Source organism: Melopsittacus undulatus, chromosome 9 (genome assembly GCF_012275295.1).
Source record: "Melopsittacus undulatus isolate bMelUnd1 chromosome 9, bMelUnd1.mat.Z, whole genome shotgun sequence".
Classification (NCBI taxonomy): domain Eukaryota; kingdom Metazoa; phylum Chordata; class Aves; order Psittaciformes; family Psittaculidae; genus Melopsittacus; species Melopsittacus undulatus.
The window spans coordinates 25,519,450-25,546,073 of NC_047535.1; the positions used below are offsets into that span (position 1 = coordinate 25,519,450).

The 26,624-nt window shown below is 40.0% G+C and overlaps 1 protein-coding gene across 1 annotated transcript in view; it reads right to left on the reverse strand.

Annotated features, from left to right (window-relative positions):
- SLC6A11 (solute carrier family 6 member 11) overlaps positions 1-26,624 on the reverse strand; it is an 89,145-nt gene that overhangs the window by 29,351 nt on the left and 33,170 nt on the right. Inside the window, exon 6 of the mRNA XM_005149380.1 lies at positions 12,012-12,146. Coding sequence (XP_005149437.1) covers positions 12,012-12,146 — 135 coding nt within the window. The remainder of the gene's footprint in view (positions 1-12,011; positions 12,147-26,624) is intronic.

The following is a 26,624-nucleotide window of genomic DNA, read 5'->3' on the forward strand; positions in this document are numbered from 1 at the left end:
CATTTCCCAAAACAATAAATTCCAATTTCATTCTAATTGATTAAACTGCATCAAAGCATTTTACAATTTTATACTTTCAAATGACTTGAGTACAAGGCAATGGAAATGCTCTTTAAGGGGACTTTCCTCTTTGCATTGTCCTCACAAGAAGCCTGCAAGACCCACCACCTCCCTTACTCCTGCCACAGACACGGCTAACCAACAGGCTTCACACTACATCACTCTGATCCAGAAGTTCTTTGAGAAGCAATCAAGGCCAGAGCATTTTGGGCCTTGTCTTTGGCACAGCCTTGGTGTTTGGTGCCTTAGTTTGTGCCATTTTGTGCAATCACATTACAACTACAAACAATTATTTTTAGTCAGTTGTTTTAATGCAGAAAACAAGTGGCACAAATGAGTGAAGGATACACAGAACTGTCTATGACAGCTCAAGGAAGCACAAAGAAATTAAAACCAATAAATGTCTTTAAGCACCGATTAAGTCTAAATGAATGTGCCCCCATTGAGTACAGCAAACCCAAATGAGTTAAAAGAAAAAGCTACATATTACTTCTCTTACTCAGTCAAAACAGAACAGCAACTCTAGGAGCAAAGATTACCTCACAGCTAAACCTTCAGAATATCAATTCTGTGGCAGCAATGCCCAGTAGTAAAGCATTTCAGTACAGATTCCTCCTCAAGGATGTATGGCAAAAACCCAGATATATGTATTCACTGCAGACTCATGGATCCATATTCACAAACAGAAACTCTACTTCCTTATCTGGTAAACTCTTCTTCCTTGTATTTCACCAAAGATTAAGTCCTGAGCAAGGAACAGTCATTAACTAAGGCATTTTATAGAATCCTAGAATAATTAACTTAAGCTTTAAATAAATTTTTCCCCATACTTTTGATTTGCATGCAAGTCAAAAGCCTCCAATTCTGAACGTGATGGCCAGCCAGGGGTGGGAAGTCTTGTAGCATCTGTAACAGCCAGCAAGCACTGCCATTATGGGTGGCAACCAAGACTCCCCGGAAGGAATTTGTTCTGGTACATAAGGGTAGGTAGACAAACCATTGACTTGTTCTGTGGACTTGGACCAACCTGATTCTGTGAATGAAGAAGCACGGCCATAGCTCTGCAACTGGCAGGGTACCATCACATTGCTACAATGATGATAACGTGGTAAATACTATCTGACTATGTGTCTCAGTTAATTACTGGTGAATGGTAGCTGGAATTTGCTTGGAGTCAGACCAAGAGCCTGACACCTACCCCAGGTTATGTGCCAAGAATCTCAGGTTCCTCTAGCAAGCTTAGAACAACAATTTATCCAATTATCTCACGAGGAATTTTAATGTTTTGGGGTTTTCTGGTCATTCTCAGTTCCAAGTCATTGAGACTCCACCTGCCTGTTTAAAGAAGCTCACATCACTAGGTAAGGACCTACTAATGACATCCAGCTTCATAAGCGGCTCAACAGATAGAAAAAATCAGAATGAGTTCCCTTAATAATCTTTATAAATAAAGGCAAAGTTATAAACCAGATTTGTTTTAAACCTTCAGGCATAAACTTGTCATCTCTTCCCTGTGACGGATTTGTCTTAGTGAAGTTAATTTTGGAAACAAACTGATAGGCTAGGTTTACTTACAATGCTCATCTGAAACATTCAAAGAGCTGATGTGCTGGTAGGTGTTTTTCCTAACACCTAGCCGAGAACATAGACTAATGTATAGGTCGTTCCACCCAAAAACATCTTTGATGCTGTGTCCTTCCCTCAGAATCACTTCTTGCATGTTCCCCCTTGATGTGAAGGACAATTTGCTTCAGTCTGGTACCTCCAATCTACAATACTCAGTGCAATAGGATGGAAAAAGGACAAAAAGGGATTGTGTTTTTGTTTATTTCTTCCTGTTTCCCACTTGCTGACAACTCATTTAGCCACATGTTCTTCAGCTCTTTTTGGTAATAAACATTCAGTTCTTACTTCTATTTGCACCTATGACTGCAACTACAGTAAAAATTTAAGCCAGTGGACAAAAAGACTGAACACACACCTCCCTTGGACCTAAAGAGAGTGCACTATTGATATTTTACTATTTGGAGTTTTGTTTGACAGATGGGGCTCCTTAACAACTGACATGTTCAGTGACTATATGTTTTTTGTGACCTAAGCTAGTTACATATCTGCAGTTAAATGGAGTTACAAAAATACAGTTATCAGTGCTGTACCAGTATTGAAAATCATTGCCTGGTTAGCCTCAAAATACCCAGGTGTCGTGGTTTAAACCAAGTCCCCCAACTCCCGGAGAGTTAGGAAGGAAAATCCAAGGAATGTAACTCTCACGGATTGAGACAAGAACGGTTTGATAGCTAAGGCATAACACAATAATAATGATACAGCCAATAACAAGAGAAAAGAATACAACACCTCACCAGCCACCGACCCATAACTCACTCTACCCTGCCCGGCCGAGCACCGTGTGCTCCCTCCTCCATTTTCCTCCAGAGCTCCACCCCTCCAGCTCTCTCTCTCCCAGTTGCATCCTGGGCATCACGTGCTATGGTATGGAATACCTCATTGGCTAGCCTGGGTCAGGTGTCCTGTCTCTCCTTCCTCCCGGCCTCCCCTCCTCCCCGGCAGAGCACGTGCTCAGAAAAGGCCCTGAACAAAAACACCCTCAAAACATGCTCGCCATCAAGTAACTGTTCCCAGCCCAGAAGTCAAAACATAGCACTGCACCAGCTAGAAGAAGGAGAGAAAATGACTGCTACTGCTCAACCCATGACACCAGGACAGTCAGTTAGCCCCTACGTTATTTACCTCTGCCTCATTCACTGGAGCTGAGGCAGCTGCATCTGCTCTGGCTGTAAGACTGTGTTCATTCCAAGTGCCCTACACAATTAGTTCAAAAAGGCACTTACAGGACTGATGCATATTGAGTGACTGAACTACACTTCCAAAACACCTTCTCCTCTCCACCAATGACAGAGGCAGCCATCTATGAAGTCAGAAACTTGCTTACACATGCCATAATTACACATTATATATGTAATGTTGAATATGACGACTCCGGACCACCTTATCTACTTTGTTGTGAAGTTCATGATACAGAATAGGCCATTTTAGTTTGTAAACTCAAATCATGCACCACATTTTCTGCCTTCCTGCATAAAATAGAAGCTCACTGAGGGCTAGTGCCCCAACTGTACTTTTTTCAGTTCTTTAACTACTGCAATCATTTACCACCTATATTCTGCTCACCATCATGGATAGATAAACAAGTTCATTTAGACCTCCAGGCTGGGAAAGTACCACCTTTCACTATACCTGTTTGTGAGCATCCCTCAGAGTCACCATGCTGCTTTATTATTTTACACAGAGGATTTAGAGGATCTGAAAAGCAGGGGTTGTTTTTGGAGTGGCAGGAACTGTATCCCCAGCTGGCAAATTCTAGTAAACAGGCCACTCAAGTTTTACTCAAATTCTCTGTGAGCCTAGTCCTTCTTAAAGAGAGCTGGGCAATGAAAAACCTTTCTTCTATGCCACAGAGCTGGCAGAAACTTCAAGTAAAACCAAGTTAAAGATGAAAAAAGCAATAGAATAAAAAAACCCCATAAATGCTATTTAGGAATTGCATTCAGAGCCTGCAGTTCTTTACACTAAGGGGGCTATTGAAAATATTGGCATAGAGCAAACATTTAATTTCACAGATTCAGTTTAATTTACATTACTTGTAAAATGGTGTCAAACAGTCAAGGTGTTTGGTCAAAATCAGGAAGGTTATTTTCGAAGTCAAATGTTGTTTTTCTCATTTTCTGCTTAAATGAAGCAATAGAATTTTGATTCCTAAACGAGAGTTTGTTTCAAAGTGTAACAATAATAGTAAAAAGAATTAAGCAAAATGCCTCTTTAAAATAAAACCACTTTAAAAAGTGCTGGTCTGCTTGAAATGCTTTGTATTTGTTCTGCTAAAATATCAATACGTGAACAGAGAACTGAAGTGCAAATTCACCAGGAACCAGGTTCTGTCTCCCATTCCTCCCATATCCAGCTGCACTTTCTTGATTCATCCATTCACATGCGCTTACAATAAGCAAACAGACGAAAGATTGGTGAACCCAGATCCCAAACAGCAACATCTGATCATTCCTGCCAAGTCTGTAACTCAATGCACTTTCTGTCCTCTTCTCTTTGTGATTCTTTCCTTATCCTTATTCACAGTCCTAAATTGGAGTAGTCGTCTTTGGTTTGCACTCATGTAACCAAACATATGATATTACCTCTGTGCTCTGATGGCATCTTCTTGCAGCCATGATTCTGGTGCAAACGGTCACACAATGCTCAGTTCATTTGAGCCTCAGTGTTTAAAGTAGCTGTCTATAAACATCCATATGGGAAAATATGTTAAAATAAGGAAATCTAAGACTGTGGACACAGTTAAGTAAGTTATCTTCAAAAATATTAATGACCTTTACAGGAATTCCTGTACTACAAAATTTTCTGGAATTTAACATTAACACAGGAATAAATTTATTTCTTAAAAGACTCTTACTCCAGAGAAAAAGAATATGAACTCTATCTCCAAGTCACATAATGTACCACAGCAGAATCTAATGTTATGGAATCATGCCGACTACCCCATCCTATTATCCATCTTCATGGGCAATTCTGATCATGTAACTTTAGTGCGTATATGTGTTTGTGTGTTTAAACATATTGTAAAGCATAAGGAAGAAACAATTATGCAGTATTAGGTAAAGCAGTCAGCAATCAATCCAGCTTCAACGGCTGAAACAAAAACTCTACTAATACAGTGGAGTTTCTCTATCCATAGGGAAGGAATAGTCAGCAATTGGGCACAGTCATTAAGAGCAGAGAGCATCAGAAAACCACAGCTGCCAATATACACATCTCATCTTCCTCATTTGCTCTCCTGGACGTGGATCCTCGCTGTGAGCTGCTTGGCAGCTGGTAACAGTTTGTGATAGGACAGGCAGTGTGGTCTCCTACATGCATTAGGGCAGTGTGCCAGCAACTGTCACCAGTCACCACCCACCTTCTCCCAGCTTCCCTCTCCTTACTTCCTATCACTTTATCCTCCCTTTCCCATACTGCCCTTGCAAATAAAGCACATGAGTATACACAGGCATCTTATGAACTATATGCCAGCAGATATAAAAGGCATGGTAGGGAGAGGGGAGGGCAGAGTAAGGCACAGATAGATACCTACATAACGCATAGCTCTCTTATACCACCCTAGAGGAAGGTACTTTTTCTGTTCCTTTGTGCCTCCTCATTTTGAATTTCCATTAGTTCAGGGAATACCTTCAGGGGAGAGCTTCAGTACCAGTCTGTAGGCTACTTCTGAGGGAAAAACAGGTGAGCACCCAACTCCCTTCACTAGAAGCCTGAGCAGAGAGTACTCCAGGCTGATGGTGAGGTCCTGTGCACAGCACCTCTCCAGTGGGAGAGCTTGGGTGTACACAAGGTGCTTCAGCCATTCCTACTTTTCTGCAGATGTTTGACCAGCCTTCTTTTTCTTGGATTCCTTTGAGAATTCAACTGTTATTCCAGTTCTAGGATGGAAATAAAGAGTCTCAGAAATGTTTGGTGACTTAGAAAGCTGGTCTTTTTTTTTCTTTATGCAGATCTTTAAAGAATAATCTTTAGAAGCACTGATTTATAAACAGCAAATAACAGATTTTCTGCACATCATTCCCCTAGTGCAGCAAATTTATCTTTTTCTTTTTTCTCTCATTCCTCTGGAATAACAGCATTAAGAAGAATCCTGTTGGCAATTCTTGAAATAACTATGTATTTCCAGTGCCTCTATTTATATTGCATCATATATCCACTTGCGACTGTCCCAGAAATAGCTTGGAATATTTATTTGTTTCACATACTACCCTCACTGTGCACAAGGTCCCTTATTATTATTTCCATACATCATTTAGTATTTCTTGTAACCATTTTTAATGTCATCTGAAAACACTGAATTTTCAACAGCAGCTTTTCTCCTGCTTGTAGACTTGACTTCTAGAGCAGCTGGCAGTCTGGAGTCATGGATAGCATTTGCAACTCCTTAGATGTTCCTGGGGATGTTAATAATTTTATGCACAAAAAGGCTTTTCAAGTTTATCTTCCAGCTGCCATCATAGTCAACAGTGAAAAATCTCTCCGTGTTATGCCAATACTCCGAGTTAATATGTGGATCCTGTCTCCCTCCAGTGGTATATCGCATTAGCCATAAAGGCTAATATTGAAGTACAATTAGAGCTTCCCTAGAGCTCAGATGATGTCTCTCCATTACCGAGGTTCAACAAGTCTATTCTAACTGCCAAAATCGGCTGTTGCCTGCTCAGCTTGCTGTTGCTTGTGCAGCAATAGCAGGAAACATAAGGAAAAACGATGGAGAGAAGCAAACTATTTGTTCAGAGCTTGAAATACATCTCCAAAGCAATAACTGCACTTCTAAAGTCACATTTGCTTATAAAAATTAATAGCCACAACATTATGTCATTGGAAGAACATAGAGTGGTATATTGAAGCATAAAAAGGTATGTCACACTCTCCCACCGACACCAGTAGTCTTTCCCACAGCATACTTAAATATAGCTCAGATCTTTGCACAATGGAGTGACCTGTGCAGTGAACAACTTCTAAGCTGTTCCATGCATCACAGAGGGCAGATTTTTGGCATATCAGAAGATCCTGAATGGTTTCAGCCTTTTGAGGTGCACCTGCCCAGTCAGTGGAGTACAGACTCACCGTGACAGAACAGTGAGTGTTCCTTCAAGCAGGGAAGTGAAGTTCTGATTTTGAGCAGGGAAAATGTAATGTGCTCCCAGACTTGCCTTCAGTCTTCACAGAAATGGGAATAGCATCCGTCCCTATGGAGCTTTTTTAAACACTCTGCCCTTCCAGCAAGAGCACAGCATTACAGCAATGTGCTGGTCCTCCTATTCGTTGAGGCCACATAAACAATTAGTAATGCAAAAGCTGTATTACACAGTAAAAAAAAAATAGGTCCTCATTGGGGAGGTTGTAAACTGCATTACAGGGCAAAATGTTTCTAAACATCACAGCAGTCTATATCCTGCACTTACCATTTAAAATCCCAGTAATTTGTAATGCTGGTGCAAACAGCAGACCTTAAAAATAAATTCTTTCTCAAGTTTAAACTTGAGACTTGTTAAACTTGTTAAACTCTCATGGCAACATGAGAGCCCCACAATCACTAGCAGGACGTTTTCCCTCTCATAGAAAGGACAGTTTGAAATTTAGTTTCTATATCAAATGAACAAAGACCGATTGTTCAAAGATACATGTGTCAAGTCAGAGCTGTAGCTCTATAGATAGTAAATTCAGGTCAGGATTTTCAGACCTGTGGTCCTTGTACGTGTTTCTGGCATCTCACTCTTAGTTAAATTTGCTGCAACTCATGTGTGTGCATCACAACTGCCTGGTTCAGAAAGCAAACACCTCGTGAAGCAAACAATACAGAGAATGGGAGGAAATTCATAGTAACTGTTAACAGAACTGCACATCTCATTACCACTATTTTTTCCCTGTTAATGTGTTTTTAAGAAATGGCTGTCCAAATTTCTCTGAAAATCACTTAAACCTGCAGAAAATTGCTGAAGGTCTTACTAGACATAGTGGTATAAAAAAACTGGGGAGACCTAGGACACATGCCCTAACTCTGAACCCTTTCTCCAAGCACTATGCTTAAAAACTGGGCTTATCACACAGTATTGGGCATGTCTTCAAAGAAGTACTTTTCTCTTTAGGTTGAAGCTCCTCACATTCCAAACAGATTAAAGCATCAAAAGATTCTCCAGTAATCAGATATCATTTCATTGCCACCACAGAAAAATTCCTTTACATTTGAAGGCTCAGTATGCTTAGACTGATACGTTACAGCTCTAAAGTTCACCACTTGGAAATCCATACAGTTCCCTTGATTTTCTGAGCACAAAATGAAAACACCAAAAATGAAAACACTGTCTGTTTCAAAGCTAGGAGAGCATTTCTCTTCTCTTCTGCCTTTGAACACAGAGGTTTCCTTCTGCCTCAAGGTGGCAATACAACTGTGATAGCTGCTCCCTTCCAGGACTGCATGTACCAAAACTGAATCAGCCTGGGTTGTTTCTCCTGCTGTTAAGCCATCAGCAAAACAACACTGCAGTATTATTGAACATTGGAAAGGAAAAGTTACGGGCAGATAAATTCTCAAGTACGTTTCCAGTTTGGATTTTCAGAAAAAGATTTAAGAAAACATTCTCTCTATACCTCTGCAATATTCTCAAATGGGTCTCACATACCTGAATATTATAACTAGCCTAAATGGTTAGAAATTGCTGATATCTTTTATTAAAAGTATAATCTAATGTACATGCTCCAACATATGAAGATGGTGTTAAGGAAGGAGTGAGTAACTAGCAAAATAAACTCATGGTAAACTGAAAATTAAGGAGTATGTAATGAAAATCCCCCTGTATATTTCAGGTAATTTGGCCTGCCATTCATTTATCATGCTTAATATTTACATGAGTGTATCAAAGATAAAGTACAACCAGTATTCATACAAATGTATTCTCACAGGATCATTTCAATTGGAAAAGGCCCTTAAGACCCAGCACTGCCGAGTCCACCACTAAACAATGTCCCCAAGTGCCACATCTACACATCTTTTAAATACCTCCAGGGATGGTGACTTCACCACTTCCCTAGGCAGGCTGCTCCATGGCTTGACATCCCTTTCGAGGAACAAACTTCTATGTACAATTCAGGGGCAAAACCCAGATTAATTGAATTTGTTCAAGATTTTGGTAAGCACCTACTGTTGAGAGCAGAGTGCAATTCTGGCTGTGTTGACAGGTTCACCCCCAGTAACTCAGCCAGTTATTAACAGGCAAACATACAATAAGCAAGAAGGAGAATCCACTGCTACAGCAGGGTTTTAATTTACACAGGTATGTTTTCCACATCATTGACCGTAATATTACTCCTTGAGCCATCAAACTGATACATCTACTTATCCCCAACTGATTTAACCTCTTTCATGCACAAATGTTTGGAAAATCCCATTATAAAGCAGCAAATATTTTCCCCAAAAAAGAGCAGTGAATAGCACACACAAATACAATTACATATCAAGGGACAAGTAGAACCACACTCCGGGTCAGGCTTGCACACAAAAACCATAATAATCCTATTTACTTTGCTAAATACTTCTTTTTGTGTGAGCTATAACTCAGGCAATACTTCATATTTAATCTCTAAACAGTACCTGTATCCTCCAGATTGGGGTAGAGGGACAGATTTCAAGCCAATTTAAGCATGAATGCTCTAGAGGCTTCACTGTTGATGAAGCAAAGTATTTCTGAAGCTTAAATATGGTACTCCACTATTATAATGAAAAGTGATTGGTATGAGCTCTACAGATACACAGGACAAAGGATGGCATTTTCAGACCGGGAGGATTCAGAGACAGAATATAAAAATGAAATAGAGAATACAGCACTTGAAAGCTAAGAGGAGCTGAAAAGACAGATGAATAGCTGCTTAGAAAGCGATAACGAACCATGGAATGCAAATTGCACAAAGACAAAAGCTTCAAGAACTTCAAACTAAAGCAAGCCTTGAAGAGAAACTTAATTTATTTAAGCCACAGGAAACACAGTTGCCGCTATGGTTCAAATACTGCTCCTCTAATACAGACGTATTAGCCTCCCTGGAGCATTATTTCAACAGGCCTCCAGCTTGTACACATGCACTGTGCTGTGATATTGTGAAGCAAATGCAAAGAAACAAGAGTAAAGATAAAAACTGAAAGCACCAATGGCAAGGTTAGTTCAGTTGTCCTATACATGCTTCTTGACAAAATCCTCTAGAACAAATTGAGGAGAGGCGTATGGAATGGGCTTTTTTTGATACAAAAATTCACAAGCTTAAACATTATTAAGGCCTACATTTTTATAAAAGGCAAAATGCCTATGTATTTATCTTGTTACCATTAACAGTTGTAATAAAGTTGAACCAATTTCTTTCCACCATTTTTAATTAAAAAAGTGCTGCCAAATTCAGTTTTAAACTTCCTCCAAACTTCCTTTATTCCTTGCAAACTGACCAGAAATCCTGTTAATAACTCAGAAATCTTTCTTCAAAAATTGATTAGCCTCAACAAAAATGGAATTTGTAATGAAACTGCATTCTTTCCAACACAAAATCCACTCTCTGCAACCATTTCATCACACATACTATGTTTAAATTACATACAGTAGTGTTTGAGATCTCTGTGCTAGTTCATTCTACTTCAGCTTTTTTCCTACAAAAAGCTGCTTAAAATCCTAAGGCAGGAGTACGGCAATATGTCAGTTAAAGTCTCAGTGAAACGCAGAATAAATTGGCTTGTTAAATCAATCCATTAAGTCTTCTGAAAAGACATCCCAGTATCAGCCAAGCTCTATATGTGGGACAATCAGATACATCCACACGTGCCTTTTAAGGGCTCTGTACTTAAGGGACTGCTTAGGCTAACACCATGTGCTTTGGGAATTGTCATGGCAACGGTGTATTTCCTTACAAATGGATCAGTATAGTAAACAGGCATATAAAACCCCCTTGTAGCTTGACAATAATGTTGCTTAAGTTTGCATGCCCTCCCTCAATGACACACAGAAGCAAGGGTGGTGGTGGTGGCATGTGAAAAATCCACACACAAGGCAAAATCCTGTTAACAGGCATCTCGCACAGCACTGGGTGAGTGGATGGAGCAACGGCTTGGCAGCAGGACTGCCTCCATACTGCGTCCACAGACTTCATGTGTGGAGGAATCACCACTGTGTAGTACAAGAGTACTCAGTGACCGCTTGCTGCTAATCGCAAGATGGTTTGAGTTGGAAGGGGCCTTATGGCTTATCCAGTTCCAATCCCCTGCCATGCACACGGACATCTTCAACTAGAGCAGGTTGCTTCAAGCCCTGTCCAACCTGGCCTTGAACACTGCCAGGCATGGGGCAGCCACAGCTTCTCTGGGCACCCTGTGCCAGCGCCTCAGCACCCTTGCAAGGAAGGGCTTCTGTCTAAGCTAGTTAAGGCAGTAAATAATGAGCTGTCAGAACCACACAGCAGGATGGAACACTAGTTAAAACTGGGCAAAATAAACAGATTGCCACCCATGTTCTCAGAGAAACAAATTCCTTGTCTCTGCTAAAATAAGTTAAGACAGACGGGTGTATGTGACCCATGTAAATGTTCACACATTTTCAGTAAACAGATTAAAAAACATGATTTGGACAAATATTCCCAAACTTCCTTTCTATCTCCCTCTCAGTATCCATTTAATATTGTAATAGTCTTGGGAGTAACACTGTATAATATCCTTTACATTGCCAAACCAGGTAAGTAAAAGGCTGTCTGCAACCTGTCAGGTTTTCTAGAGCTTGTGTCATTTTGCCTCTTTGCTATCAGACAAATGAGATATAGTAACTGTTTCATTGTACTCATCTGTCACTAAAAAAAAAATCAGTTTAGTCCTGTATTTTCATGTGCAACTCTACTTTGGAAACAATGAAAAAGTGTGTTCTTAGTTTCAGTACTTCATCCCTCCTTGATTGCATATACAGACTTCTGCTTCAAAGACAACAATCATTCAATGATTAATTTCTCTACTAATTTTCACTGAGATTTAGAGCTGGAATAAGCAAAGAACCACAAAATGGCCAAGTCATGGTTAAATTCATTCCTGTTGAACCTGTGGCAATGATTTTGCCCATCAGTAGCAGAAGCAGCAACTGCAGCTGAACACTGGAAAATTCTGAAAACCAAGGGACTTTTCTAGTAGAAGAATTGTATATTTCAGCATATGTAAGCAGCGATGGCTTTAAGGCCCTAGCCACAATTCCAAATCTCCGACAATGAACAGCTGTCCTGCAAGCACCTCCATTCAAACTTAAAAATCAACAAACTCTTGCAGTTTTACCCAAAGAGGAAAATAAATAGATGGACCATGATCCTACCTGTGGGTCAGACAGTCGGGAAAGGTCAGGGTACAAGTAGAATTTTATCCCCTCTGAAGCGCCTGGTAACGTCACTCCACGAATCAGGAGAATCATCAACATGATATAGGGGAAGGTGGCTGTAACATACACAACCTAGCAAGAAAAAGCAAATATTAGAAAAATATTTTCTTCCAACTGCAGAAAAATCCACCCAATTTCCACGTCCATTTTGCTGTTGGTTAAAAAAACCAATCCTTTCTAGAAGAAAAGTGCTTTGGATGCCTTTGCTCAGGCAGGTGAATTTCATCATTCAATCTTCCCTTATAAACTATGTCTTGTAGGACAGGTCAGCACATTTTTATAATGAGATTGGGAAGTTCTCCAAGTATATTATTTGCTCTCTCTTGGTAGCAGGTAACCAGACATTAGACTCTAGTGTACCTGAACACCCTTACCACCTACTATTCAAAATACAGATACAGGGGAGTCACCTTGTAATAGCAAGTAATTAATTGCATTCTATATATTTTATAGCAACATATGCAAGGAGTTCTCAGTCATCTAGTAACTATCAAACTGTCATCTCACAAGACGGCTTTACATGCCTGTATTTGACAAATAAACATTCTAGCAAACCTAAAGGTTAACACTCTGTACATCTATCTCCTTGTGATGTGCTGTAGCTCCCTTATCATGCAAAGCACCTTCAGGCAGACTTTCTGAAGTGCTCTAGCCCAGCAATTTCTGTTTCCTTGTATAAGGCCACACTTATTTTTTTTCATAAATTGTTTGCTCTGTGTATGGGAAGCAGCTGAGCTTTTCTGGAACCCTGCAAGAAATCACATCTTTCAGAGAAAAAGTTGAGCAGAATTTATCCCATTTTATGATCACAAACTGAGAACAGTATACAGCGATTAAAACTGGGAGATTGATTAAATTATAAATTCCATGTTACTATAAGTATTTCCTTTAAATAATAACATAAATTCCCTATAGCCATTTCCACCTGTGCATAGTAGGTATAAAATATCCTCGTGAGGGGATAGTCTATACATCTGCCTTGCACAAGCCAAAATCACTCAACAAGCTGCAAAAATGGGGAAAATCCTTCAGTAAAAAATACAACCTGTAGAGCTCTTAAAAAATATACATTAAAAATTCAACAGTGCGTTGTCTCTCTCATGCCTATGTAAATGAAAGAGAAACAGCAGAAAACACACCTATGAAAGGATTTCCAAACACATTTTCATTCCTAATGAAATCTGATTTCTTGAACTGAAACCTGACTTGCAGGTGGTGCTGAGTATTTAACCCCAAACACGAAATCACTTCATGTGTGCTCAGCCTGTACATTCAGAAGTGAAGAAACTTAAAATCACATGGCAGATCTTCAGTAAGTCCAGCTGCCCAAGACATACTTAGACACTGCCCTCTCACTGGCCTATATTTCTAACATAGGTAAGCACCTATATATCTTTCAGGTGTCTTAGCCTTTTTGAAAACACAAATCATGATTTTCCTAGGAAAATGAGACAACCATTATATTCCCATAGGTCTCAGAAGCCTGAACTGATGAATTCATAGGTCAATAGCAATAAGCTTTATCCTAGTGCCTACATTTATTGTAACTGACTCTTAGTAGAAATGTAAACTGATATGACTGGCTGTGTTTAAGTACACCTTGTCTCAAAGACATTGCTCTTCACATTTCGGTTTCAAATGAAAATAGTTCATCAGTTAATGAGAAGTAAAAACAAAACATACAGAACAGATATGGTCCTGCTCTAAGCCTTATATTGGGTGGAAAAGATGGAAGAGCCAGCCTCTGGCTTTCGTGCTTCTGTATTAAATTCTTTGCCAGCCATTTTTACTACTCCTTTTAAATCAATAATTGCTTTTAATAGAGGATAGTCAGCAGACATATACATTTGATGACATAGAAGGCATTGCACCTGAAAAGCAGTTACCACATTAAAGAACATTTCATTGCACCATGCTTTATTTAACTCTACTGGCTTGCAGCCTTCTATCCCGTACAACCCGCTGCTGCTTTCAAATATTTTTCATCAGTAAACAGACCACAATTTTGTACAGGCAGAGTTCTTCCCAGGTTCCTTTGGATGTATATCTTCACTCAGCTGCATCCAGGAAGAGCTGAAATCACTCCTTTATGCCAAAGAAAGATCAGATAGAGGTACCCCTGAAGAGGAGTCTGTAATCCTGCAGCAGCTATCTAGGCTTGCAGAGTTATACTTCAGGATTTTCTGTTTGCTTTTCACATGTCTTCCATGGCTCATCCATGCCTGTTACTAACACTGTCGCAGGTACTAGAACCACAACCTCTAGAGGACTATTTTTTGTCAGGAGAGCAGTTGTGCTTTAGAGGAATGAGGACTCACCTTCCTTTCTGGTTACCATGCAGAAAGAGGATATATATAGAGTGCAACTGGCTCAGTATCTCTGGCAGTAAAAACTAATTCAGAACAACAAAAGAGATACCAAGGAAGCATGTATGGGGAAGATACACCCCTCCCAAGCCAACTGGCTTTTTTGACAGTTTATTGGTTTTGGTGCTCACGCAGGTCAGGAGGTTGCTAGAACTGCAAGCTTCTCCGTTACCACAAGAAGTGTGTAGTGTGTTCAGAGAGGGGAGAGTGGCCACCCCTTGTAGGGTGAGCCTACAAGGTTCAGTTGTAACCTTACTACACTGGGCCACTTAATTCCATTGCTTTCAGTGCATCAGTTGCTCATTTTATTATGCTTCTCAAGAGCTCAGGAGGTGAGGGAGGATGGGGCATTGTAGAAATCAAATGCCATTATTAGTATCATCATCACATCTGTAGGCATTAAAAGTTTCCTGAATTGTTTTCTTTCAACACATCAAACCTCTCTGAATATAAATGTGAACACAACTGTTTCTAATTACACTGCATCCTGTTTTAATTGACTTTAATTGCTTGGTATGTTAATTTGCATTCCAATGCTCAAAATGCTTTTTTTAAACCCTTGTCAGGGCGATGCCAGTGTTTAAGCAGTTGGAAACAAAATACAAATTTCTGGCATGCTAGATTTTGCATCAAGTTCTCCTATTACAATATCATTGAAAGACAAAACTTACAGAGATATTTAGACATATAAGTATGTGAAGAGGCACCTACTGGGACATCTTACAGGTCTTAAGCATACTTAGGTGCTTAGCTGAAAGTAGATGAAGACCAAAGACTCTGAGAACAGATAGGCCATTTACTGCCATAAGCTTTAAGTACTGAAGTATTCAAAGTAAATTAAGACCAAGTACTGGAACCTTAAATAGCAAAATCTTAAGAGACTTACCAAGGTGAGTTATAAAGATATTTAGGAATCTATGCAATGGCTTCAGAGTAAGGCACCATAAAGGTGTTGAGAACTGAACTAGGTGCCAGTTTGCACCTTTTCATATTTCAGTATCTTTAAAGCAAAAATAAGGTGCATAGTTCAAAGTTGGCTACTGGGTGGGTCTGTTGAAATTCTTGTCCTATATGAAAGGGCTGTTTTCTGAGCATTCTGGCCAGATCATGATGCAGACGTTCAAGTGAAGGTGACCCAGTTTATGAGAAAATGTAGGAGAAATACATGATAAAGCTGTTGAGAATAAGGAAAAAGCCCTGTGTGCAATGAACTGAGCCATAAACTTGCAGATTTCTCCAACTACAGCTGCTACAGACCCCACCTGCCTGACGTTGGGACACTTCCTCACAGCAGCTTTGTAGCAGGGTGAGCCAGGAAGCAGTGAACTTTAATCCTTCGCTTGGCTCTTGCTGAGAACAAAACATAAATTGAACTCAATGAACAAAACTTCACTTTCTGAGCCTAGGAAGCTAAGGGAATTCTTTCCTGCAAGATGGGATGTTCAAGCTTTTTTGCACTATAATAAACCAATTGCACTTCATGAATTGAAGTGTTTAATTTCACTTGATCCTTCAGAAAATGACTGGCTTGCTAATCCACTCCCCGTAAAGTCTTCCATTGCCCCAGCTGAGTTTTAGAAGAGTTACATGGAAAATAAAGCCTGAACCCCTGCTCTGCCTATCATTACCTTGCATTTGGTGTTCCTAGGCTATTGGCTTGGCATTTAGCCTATTTATGCAGTTGACACCGTGAGCACGGAGAATTAGACTGACACCACCAACATCTTTCTTTCAGGGGAGACTGCTGAGCAGTCTTCAGATGTCTGTGACATAAAAGGTTTGTCTACACAAGACAAAGAGAAGCAAATTTTGCCCACGCTGCAGTGTGGAGAATCACCTTGGGAACCAAAATTTCACTACTTGAGTGATGTGACAGGGAAAAGAGTAATTTTTATCCTGCTTTACAGTGTTGCTGCAGGAGAGCATGTTAGTACAGCTATGGAAATCCAGTTATCTTACCACTTTGGCAGGTCTGGTGGTGATGTAGAGACCTCCAGGTATTGACAATTTGGGCACCATGTCCATCAAGATTTAAAGAAAATATAAGCAAAAGTTCTCCATGCCACAACAAACCCAAGGTGTCCTGACTCCACTCATCATTTCCCAGCTTCACAAATTCTAACTCCCTAGATGTTAACAGCAAATGATACCACAATAAAAGATATACTTTTTCAACTACCATGTTACATTGTTAATTTTCTATACAGCATCAGCTGAAAAAGTCTTTTGCTGATTTGACTCTGCAGCATCTACAAATGACAATGGAAAAGAGACATTTTGATCATTGATTTGATTTATGAGAAAAAAACCGTATGGAACAGTGTAAAGCAATGACAGATGAATCAGAAAAGTATGTCGGGGGGGGGGGCGGGAATGGAATTCTAGATCTGTCTACATTTGAAAGTTAAATTTCATATGCAGAAAAAGAAACCAAACCAAAACCCTGTCAGAATCCCAGATGAGTTGATTTGTATGATGTATGATTGGGATGGCAGGAGAGAGACAAAAATCATAGAATCAGCTAGGCTGGAAAAGACCTTTAAGATCATCGAGCCCAACTGTTACCCCAGGAATGTCAAGCCCACCACTAAACCATGGCCCTAAGAGCAAACCGATCTCCCCTCACGGCTGCCTCTGGTAATGTCCAGTCACAGCCACCCCCCCCCAGTGGCCCAAATTCCATAGCTGCCACTGCTACCCCTCATGGCCACCCCTCATCTCCCCTCATGATACCACCTCATGGCTGCCCCTCATAGGTCATGGCTGCCCCTCACGATCTTCCCTCACCCCTCATGGCTGTCCCCCCTTGTCCTCTCACAATCTTCTCTCACCCCTCATGGCTGCCCCTCTCTCCCTCCTGCCAACCGATGCCTCTGACATGCCCCGGTACTGTCCAGAACCATCAAAAAAGCTGATTTTTCTCTTTTCTCTGTGTGTTTTATACATTTTATCCATCACCATCTTCAGTTTATCCCATTTGTTTATCCACAGAAGAAAATTTCCACCAGAATCATCTTGTGAACCACTCTTACACAGATTGCTCACAAGCTACAACACTTCTTCTAAGCTACTAATGAATCACACGTGAGTGCAAAGAGCTTCACCTGAAGTAGAGAGAAGTTCAAAAACCAACAGGCAAGAAAACTCAATAAGATTTGAGAGGTAAGAAAAAAGAATCAAAGAGGAAAACTTCACTGGGCATGGAGAATGAGCTAGAAAACAGGGGGTGGAAGAGGATACTTAATGAAGGTATGCAAGAACCTTGTTAAATGCACAGTGATCACAGGAAGCAGGAGATTCTACATAACACAATAACAGAAAGGAATAAACTCTTCTAATACCACATCCCACTGAAGTCATTGGCTGGGACACAGGAAAATCTCTATCAAGCAGAGCTGTGCAAGTCCTTATTTTTATCCTCTTGGTGGTGAATGCAATGAATAAAAAAGTAAATGATAGTCTGAGTCAAGCTGAAACAGTTTTCTCTATAATGAAATGAAATCTTAACTCCAATATTCATGTTGAATCAATATGAACAAATTACATTTTATTCTGGTTTGGTTTGGCTTTCTTTTTACTGTATGGGTGGAAGGGAGATCTCTTTCAAATGAAAAATGCTTTAACAAGCCAAAGCCATTATTTAAAAGCTTCAATATTAAAAAATGGGTGGAAAATGTGTTTTTCCTTTTTTTTTCTTTTTAGCAAGACTTATTCTTTATATTGGGTGTGATTTTATCAATTCTGTAGCACTTCCCGAATTCCATTTCAATAGCATGTTCTGTGCTTGTAAAATCGCCTACTTGTTGTCAAAAGTTCCAAAAGGAGAATAGGAGAAATGTGGTGGAAGTTTTGTCTCAGTGCTGAGGACCCTAGTACCCTAATAGCCTCCACGAAGCCAATCCAGAATACAGCTAAAAATAGAAAGCAATGAAGTTCCACAGCAGACAACATGAATGCACTACAACAGCTCACATCCCTGGCTGAAGTGAGCCAACAATTCACTTGGATGATGAGCTATTTCTCCACATAAATATTCCTTAAGCAGCATCAAGTTTTCTAAAGATGTGTTATTTGAAGTGATTTCCCAGCTGATTACCACAGCTGGCTTTGTTTCCAGACTGCCCAGGCCCATTAAGTCCTAGAGCACTCATTTCTGCTATAATTGCTCTTCAAGTTTGTTGGTTGTTTTGATGGCACGTCCAAGCCTCATATTTAGTCAACAAAATGTACTGCCTAGACCAAATGCTTAGCTAGATTTCCATGTATTTGGGTAAAAAAGCCCTAATTTAACAGATACTACTGCTCCAAAATATTCATTTGTTAGACTACCAAGAGAAACCAAACAGAAATGTTCATAAATATGGCCTGAGTGGTTTCAAGACTTGTATCTTGGAACATAGTTGTATCTACACCGCAGAACTGGTGCACTTCACACTACACCAGCAGCAATGCACCAGTTCCCTGGCTATCCCTACTTCTCAACTCTGTGTTCAAATACAATGAGAGGCTGCAAAATTTCCCACATCTCCTTCACAAAGACACCTTGCTATATGAGTAGAAGGGAGTTGCAATGATGCTCCAGAGACTGCCCAATCCATCCAACTGGAAAACACAGACCAACAAGTTTATTCTTGAAACAGAAGTTTCCCTCTGGACAGACATAATCAGTAAAGTCCAATCATAGGGACCAGAACACATAAAAGTGTCTATATAACATGTAGAAACAGTTAATTTTACTACGTTATGGAAGTTCATTCTGTGAGCTGCATTTAAGCACTAAATAATCATAAATGCAGATAATCAGCTTCTTTCTTAAAATGACCATATCCATGCACAGCTTAATAATGACCTATTCCAAAGAATAAGTCAACAGCTTCTAAGAAAGTGGGACTGACCCTAGCAGATGGCTTTCCTGAAAGTATGTCTTTAAAGCACAGTTCCATGTATTTCACGAATCCATTTTAGTCTGAACAGACCTTGGTCGAAGTCATAAAATTTGGTTCAGAGTATAATGAGAAGAGAGTCAAGATTAAGGCTCATAGCAAAGGATTGCATGGTTCCCTTAAGTTTACACAGGCCTATAGTAGATTTTGGAGATTCTGCTCTGCAGCGTACAGGAAGATTCACTGGTGAATCTACACAGTGCTGCCCTTGCTGACCTGCAAAGCGACACAGCCTGAACTAGGGAACTGGGAGACAGTCATGCTGTTTCACCAATGCCACTACATCTTTTTACCGTGATTAAGAGACAAAGGAGGAGAGCAGGAAGACTTACTTCCTAGATGAATACCTACAGTAAATACAACTCGGAGAAATCTCAGGAACTCAGTGCAATGACTTGCATCCTCCCAGTGCTGCTGTTCCTCAGTCGCCAAAGTAACAATGTCCAAGCTCAGCATTCAGCCTACACTTAGCATCTGCCTGATTGTCCTCAGAAGAGTTATGTTGATAAAAATAGTGAAGGATGTAACAGCTCTAAACACTAACGTGCCTAGAGTACACTACCCATTTGTCACATTGCTAATGTATAGTTTATACACTGCCAACGCAAAAATCCTAATGGTTGTAAAAAAAAGAGCACTAGCATTTGGCAAGCAGAAACAGTTCTACCAGGGTAATCACAAAAGAAGCAGTCCAATGACAAAAGCAGGGTATTATTGCAACTAGTAACTATGGGGTGTGGTAGTGGTGGGTGTTTGGAGTGATTTTTTTTACCCTGAAGAGTCTATTGATTTGAATTCATTATTTTTTTCTTCACCATAAAGGGGCCAGCCTCAAATTAGAATGACAGATGGAATACTGGTATCCTATAACTATGAATATCTAAAAAAATAAGGTTAATGTATTGTTTTGGTTCACATTCAATACACACAGAAGAAGACCTGTCCTGTGATTGTGGTCAGGAAGAGGAGGGATGAAAGTGAGGAAGCAAACTTCAGCATCCTGGCTAAGCTCATTACTGAAAGCAAAGTGTTCATGTAGAGCTCCCATCAAATAGGGAATTTGCAGAGCCACAAATATCTCTAAATCAAAGACTGCTATTTAATCAAGTAAAAGTCAACTTTAGAAATCAATCAGGAAGAATTTTAAATATAAATTAGGACTAATTAATCAACTGAGGGTTTGGTTGGTTTTTTTGGGGTTGGTTTTTTTTTTTTCATTTGAAAAGGTCTTTAAAAAGTTCAAGCTTTTCTAAATCAAAGCTGTTATTTTTCAGAACCTTCCAGGGTTTTGAAACCTCTGCATGCCATCTAGTTTGTCTTTATACACAACAAGCCAGACAATCAGATTAGTTACATATATGCAGAGAAACCAGAATCTTACTTTAAAAACTTTTAATATGGGGTGACTGCACAGTCCCATTCCTATGAAAATAATTTAGAGCAGTTCAAATGATCCCATACTGAATTTTCAGTTTTGTTTGGTCAGACACAAATGGGGGACTGATAAGGCACTAAATGAATTTGATTTCTTAGCTGCTCTCGACACACCTTTCAGCCCTCACTGAAGGCACCAGTCATTAGTGTCTGCCATGTTCTAAAAATGCTTAACCTGTAAAGCACAGAAAGATGCCAGGGTCAGAACAGGACAGGAAATTATCTTTCCTGTCACACAAAAATTTGTGAGACCTTAATTCTGCACAGGAATGGATGCAAAATTTTTGGCCAACTCATTCCTCTGATCTAGTGAACAGTAAATGTCTGGTTTGTCCTTTGACTGATTAATGAAGAACATCTACCTGTGTTTTCCAGAGGAACATTGTCCTCATGTAATTACTAGGTGCTCTGAATCACAGACTGGTTTGGGTTGGAAAGGACCTTAAGACTCATCCAGTTCCAACCCCCTGCCATGGGCAGGAACACCTTCCACTAGACCATGTTGTTCAAAGCCCTGTCCAGCCTGGCCTTGAACATTGCCAGGGATGAAGAATTCACAACTTCCTTGGGCAAATAACGACTAGTTTCAGTGAATCGACATTTTCCAGTGAAATAGAGCTTTACCAGAACAATTCTTATCTCCAGCTTAGATTACTGCTTGTCCTGCTTGATTTTCTTCACCTGTCTTAAAAAAAAATCAAACCAACACCACACACACCACCACTCCCAAATGAACACCACCACTAAGTCAAAAAAAAGGTCAACATGCAGTCTGGAAAGTGGATAAAATGCTGTCTACCAAAAGAATTAGTAGGTGAAGTTTTCTAACTAGAACTCTTCCTCCTTCAAGGTAGCTACGAGAGGTAAAAGATTCCAGTCAGCAAAGGTGGATACAGCAACCAGAGTAACCTGTCTGCCTTGACTGTGAAGGGGGTAAGCAGCAAATCAGTCACTGCAGCCACCACATGAGAAGTCATCAAGTAAATGCATGACTACTTTAGAAATTTCAAACTGCAAACATCAAAACCAGGAAACATCAATACAAGAGGAACAGGAAACATCAATACAATAAGAATTAGGATTTTCCGTAGAACTTTGCACCAGAGCTAGTCACAAATGCATCTCTTTTTGCTATGTAGGCTACCAATCTTCCAAGTACGCAATCAGATGTGTTAGTGGCCATCCCTAAATGATTTATCAGACAACTCTTCACAGTTTTCTGAAAGCACTGCAGCATTATAGAATCTTGTGCAATAGATGGGGGGGGGGGAATTGATTTGTAAACAAGGAAAAGGACATCCCGCTAGCTCTTATACCTCTTCTTTCTTTTCGTAACTTTTGTTATCATGAAACTCTCCTGTGTATTATACTTGTAAATGACCTTTAAAGGTCACTTCCAACCAAAAACCCCACTCTATCATTCTATTGGGAGGTTCAGGACATTTCTAGGATAATAAAAAGCTTGTAATTTATTATTGAAAATTGTAAAATATTATTGAAAAAAAGGTGTGTGTTTGTCTACTGACAAATTTCTATCATCCACTGAGGAATTTAGACCCTTATCACCATGGTGACAGCTTAAATGTATTGGCGATGTATTCACCATAAAGCATTTTCATTACTACTTGTGTATTAAATATAATAATTACAACAGTAAAGTAATAAATAGACTTAACACCTAAACTAATAAGTATCTTATCGTTCAGACCCTAATTCTCTACATTTTTCATTCCCTATGACTACTGCACTTATTATAATGCAGTTAGTCAGACCTTTACTTTACTTAAAGGCTTACTGCACTGTAACTTCCCTACTAAGCAGCTTCTAAATCTAGCCCCTAAATCACCTCTAGGCTGACTTGTAGGACACTGATCTGACAGCCTGCTGCAATTTAATTGTGGGTTTGAGCCGAGTGTCAACCTGAGAAGAAGAGGTGACATGCATAGGAAAAATGAGAGGAATAACACGATAAAGGCATTGGGCTGGAAGACAGTGTGATTTCAGAGTATGCTACTGCTACAGACTTACTTTTGTGTCTTAGACAAATGCTTTGATCTCTCTGCTCTCCCTTCATCCCTTGAGTTCAATGTTGATCTCTGACTGTCTGCCACGTGGGTGTAAAGGCAAACTCTTTGGGGAATAGAGGCATCTCGCTGTGTTCATCCAAGCCTTGGTACACTGAGATTCTAACCTCAGAAAGGCATTCCAGGAACAAGTGACACACAAAATAAACCGCAGAAATACTTCCCGACCTGGACTATGGCTAGTTATTTCAGATAGCAGTAAACACAACTTACACCCACAGGAAATAACTGAGCTTTTATTACTGTTAAATCTCTGTGTCAGACTGTTATAGCAGTGCTTTACACTCTACGTGACACAATCAAACTTAAACAGGATATTCTGAGGTTTCTTCTTTTCTCTTCTAACCACACAGCTTTCTCAATTGTCCAACAGCTGAAGTGAATAGCAGGAGCAGCAGCCAACTCACTTCTCAAGGGTGTGTTTTAGTTACCAACACAGCACCAGCAGCTGCCTGAAGCCACTTTTGTTGCTCATACAGCAATTTATTTCATTAAGCTTTTCCATTCTGAAGTCTGAGAGTCTGAGTTTGGGTTCAATCTGTGTCACACTGCGGTGGGTTACTAAATTAAAGTTTGTAAATCTCACAAGAACACACTTGTAAACAAAACTTGCACTTCACAGACAACTTTGCATTCTAGATAAAGCCAAAAATCTGGCCTATACTGACTACAGAAACTAAGGAGACTGTCTTTCCACTGGCAGGGATTTGCTATAATACTAACCACCTTTGTGGATGGATACCTATAAACTGTTTTGTAAATTGCAAAGAATGAGCCAGTCTTGAAGCTATATGGATTAGCACTAGCTGAGGACAAACTATCTGTGTGAGAACAGGGGCTTCTACCTGTTCTACTTCAGCTGAAGAAATACCAAACCAAGGTGTCACCAAGAGAGTCATTGTTACAAACGGATACCAGCTCTCATGGTTCTGTACTTGAGTAGAGGGACCAAAGAGAAACTTTGTATGCTCTTGCTGAAGAAAAGGTGCAAGTAATATTCCAAATACATAAACTAAAATCTAACAAAAACAATATCCATAGTAATCTCTGTGTACACATAAAGAGATAAGAATATGGGAGGCCACACATGCATTTCTGTAACATGAAGTTATAAATCACGGGCACAAGCAGTTCATCATGTGCCTGGAGGAATAATGTTTTAGCCCTGACACATGTGCATCAACAATGATCACAGTAAAAAGAACTCGTACTTTGGCTCCTGGTTTATATTCTTCTGTATGGCATTTATGTTTTTGGGGTGGGAGGTAAGACAATTGGCAAGGAAGAGCAATTTCTGTGAAAGGAGAAATGAAACATGAAGAGGTCACCTAGGAAAGAGTGACTGAAACTATTGTATTGCTGAAGTATTTTTTCATTGGGTCAGTGTATTTATTTTTGATAATGAGCTAAAAGTGTCTGGTAAACTCAATGGAAAAAAAATAAACCTGTGTGTGGTACCTTTAGGTAATCAATGCATTTCTCCTATAGAGGTGTGTGTCTCAATGCTAAGCTGTGCATTTTGGCACACAGTGTGCCTTCAATTTTCTAGCAAATTTCACTGCATTACTGCTGCAAATATGACAGTAGGCTTCCACTGCTCTCCCCATACATTAGGTTGACAGATCAGGTGATTTCTCAGCCCAAAACCTCTTCCATCCGCTGTGCCCGAGTTGTGTTTCAGTGCACTGAAACACACTTTTGACTTGCTTGGACTGTGGACCAGGGCTTAGATCCAGTCTAAGTAAGTATTCATATGAAAGTGGACCACTCCTGTCAAGATGAGGCTGGGAAGGAATGAAATAGTGAAGGCAGGATTCTGATTTAGGTTTACTATTTGGTACTTCCCCCAGATGCCAAACAGAAGTTTAGCAAAACCACTGAGAGGCACAAAAAAACCTTTTTTTATAAAGAAATCTGAGGTGTTCTTACATGCTCAGTGCACAGGAGAGTGGAAAAAAATATTGCAGAAGCTGTTTTAAAACCTCACACAGAGGAGGCGGAGAGCAGGAACTCTGCATGCATCTCATGAATGTTCTACTTTCCCCCTTTGAATACAGAGATCAGTCTTGGACAGAGTGTTAAAGCCTTGCCATGAAGGGCTATTCTTTGCTGTTACTTCAGGCTAAAACAAAAGACACTTCAGGAGATACAATCATTGCTGCCTGTTTCCTTTTCCTGGGCTCCTACAATAGGCCCCAGTTCTTTTTTTTGTTTTGTTTCCTTCCACACATCTTTCTCTTATTTTTTTCTTCTGTCCTTTTACTCTTTCTTTCTGCCTCATTGAATCCATTAAGGCCTTTATATAGTCTGCTATTGAGGAATAAATTTTTTGGGGGACTGCTGGCAAGTGAGGCCTTAACTCCTGATGGGAGGGCAGAGAAAATAATGAGCAAAAAGTATGAAAAGTCCATCTCTGAATTTGGGGTCTCCAAGCACAGTGGATACCTTGTAGTGCCTTGCTGTAATCAGCTCACAGAAAAGAAACATCCTAATCCTAGCAATTTTTCCACCTCTTTCATGCATTAGTCTTGATACACTGTGTTATCTTTCTGCTCGTTTCCAAGCAGATCAATATACTCTTTTCAAATATCTTCCTTGGCTTAGGTCCACATGCCAGTCTTTTGTGCACAACTGTAAGTTAGAAGACACTCTGACACCAATAAGGATGTACTGCTATGAGAGATGTAAAATTGGGTCCTCTCTCAATTACTACAAAATTATCCACAGTCAGAAATATAAGCAGTGTTTAGGTCTGCAAACAGTGTGATAAACTATTTCAAAGACACTAAAGCTAGACTCAGATGAATGCACTGCAGTTTACCGCAGAACCAGAACAGACCTGCAAGAAAACTGAAAAGCCTTCTGCTCTGGGGGGGCAAACCAGGTTTTATAGAGGTATGCAATGCAAGAGAAGCAAGGGAGCTGCAGAGGGGCCAAGCAGAAACCCATCTGAGGACAGAGGAAGAAAATAAACCCATGGGCCTGTTGAGCCTAAGGAAAGAGGTCTGTGTACAAGCAGGCCAGCTTAAGGTGTACACAGGCTGGCAGAGAGGCTGCTGGCCCTCCCTGCTTTTCCTGTGGTGGGAAGCTCTGTGGAGTCAGGCTTTTGCCATGAGGATCCATTCTATCACTGATGGCCTTGACAGATGTATTGCAAAATCGAAGACTTGGAATGAAAGAAAAAAGCCTTCAAATCTTGAAGTTCTGAGTCGCTGCTACATAAAATTAAAACATCTCAACTACCTGAGAACATGATAAATCATTTACAGAATAAAGAATGAGCTGGGGGGAGAGTGGGGGTGTTTGAGAATAATTTACTATTAATGTGCCCTCTTGTTTCCAGTCTGAATAATGAAGTTATCTGGGAGATGAACAAGGAAACACCAATAAATCATCCATCATGCAGGTGGAGGAGGAAGCAAGCCTATGAAAAGAGACGGAAGGGGGGAACATGCAGAGTTCAACAGTGAGAGATGACACTGCCCTCAGGCAGGCAGAGCCTGAGAACTTGCATGTTCCATTTTAAACTGTTCATACAAATTCTGGGGTTTTCCTCAGCAGAAAAGTGAAAAATAAAATGTAACCAACAGTTAAACACATTTACAGCCTTATTATATTCTTTGTTTTCTAGTAATGCATAGCAAGGAATTTGATTTGTTGGAGTAAATTCTCAACAGCTCACATGTCTATTTTGCACTGAACTATGCAGGCTATTAGAATTGC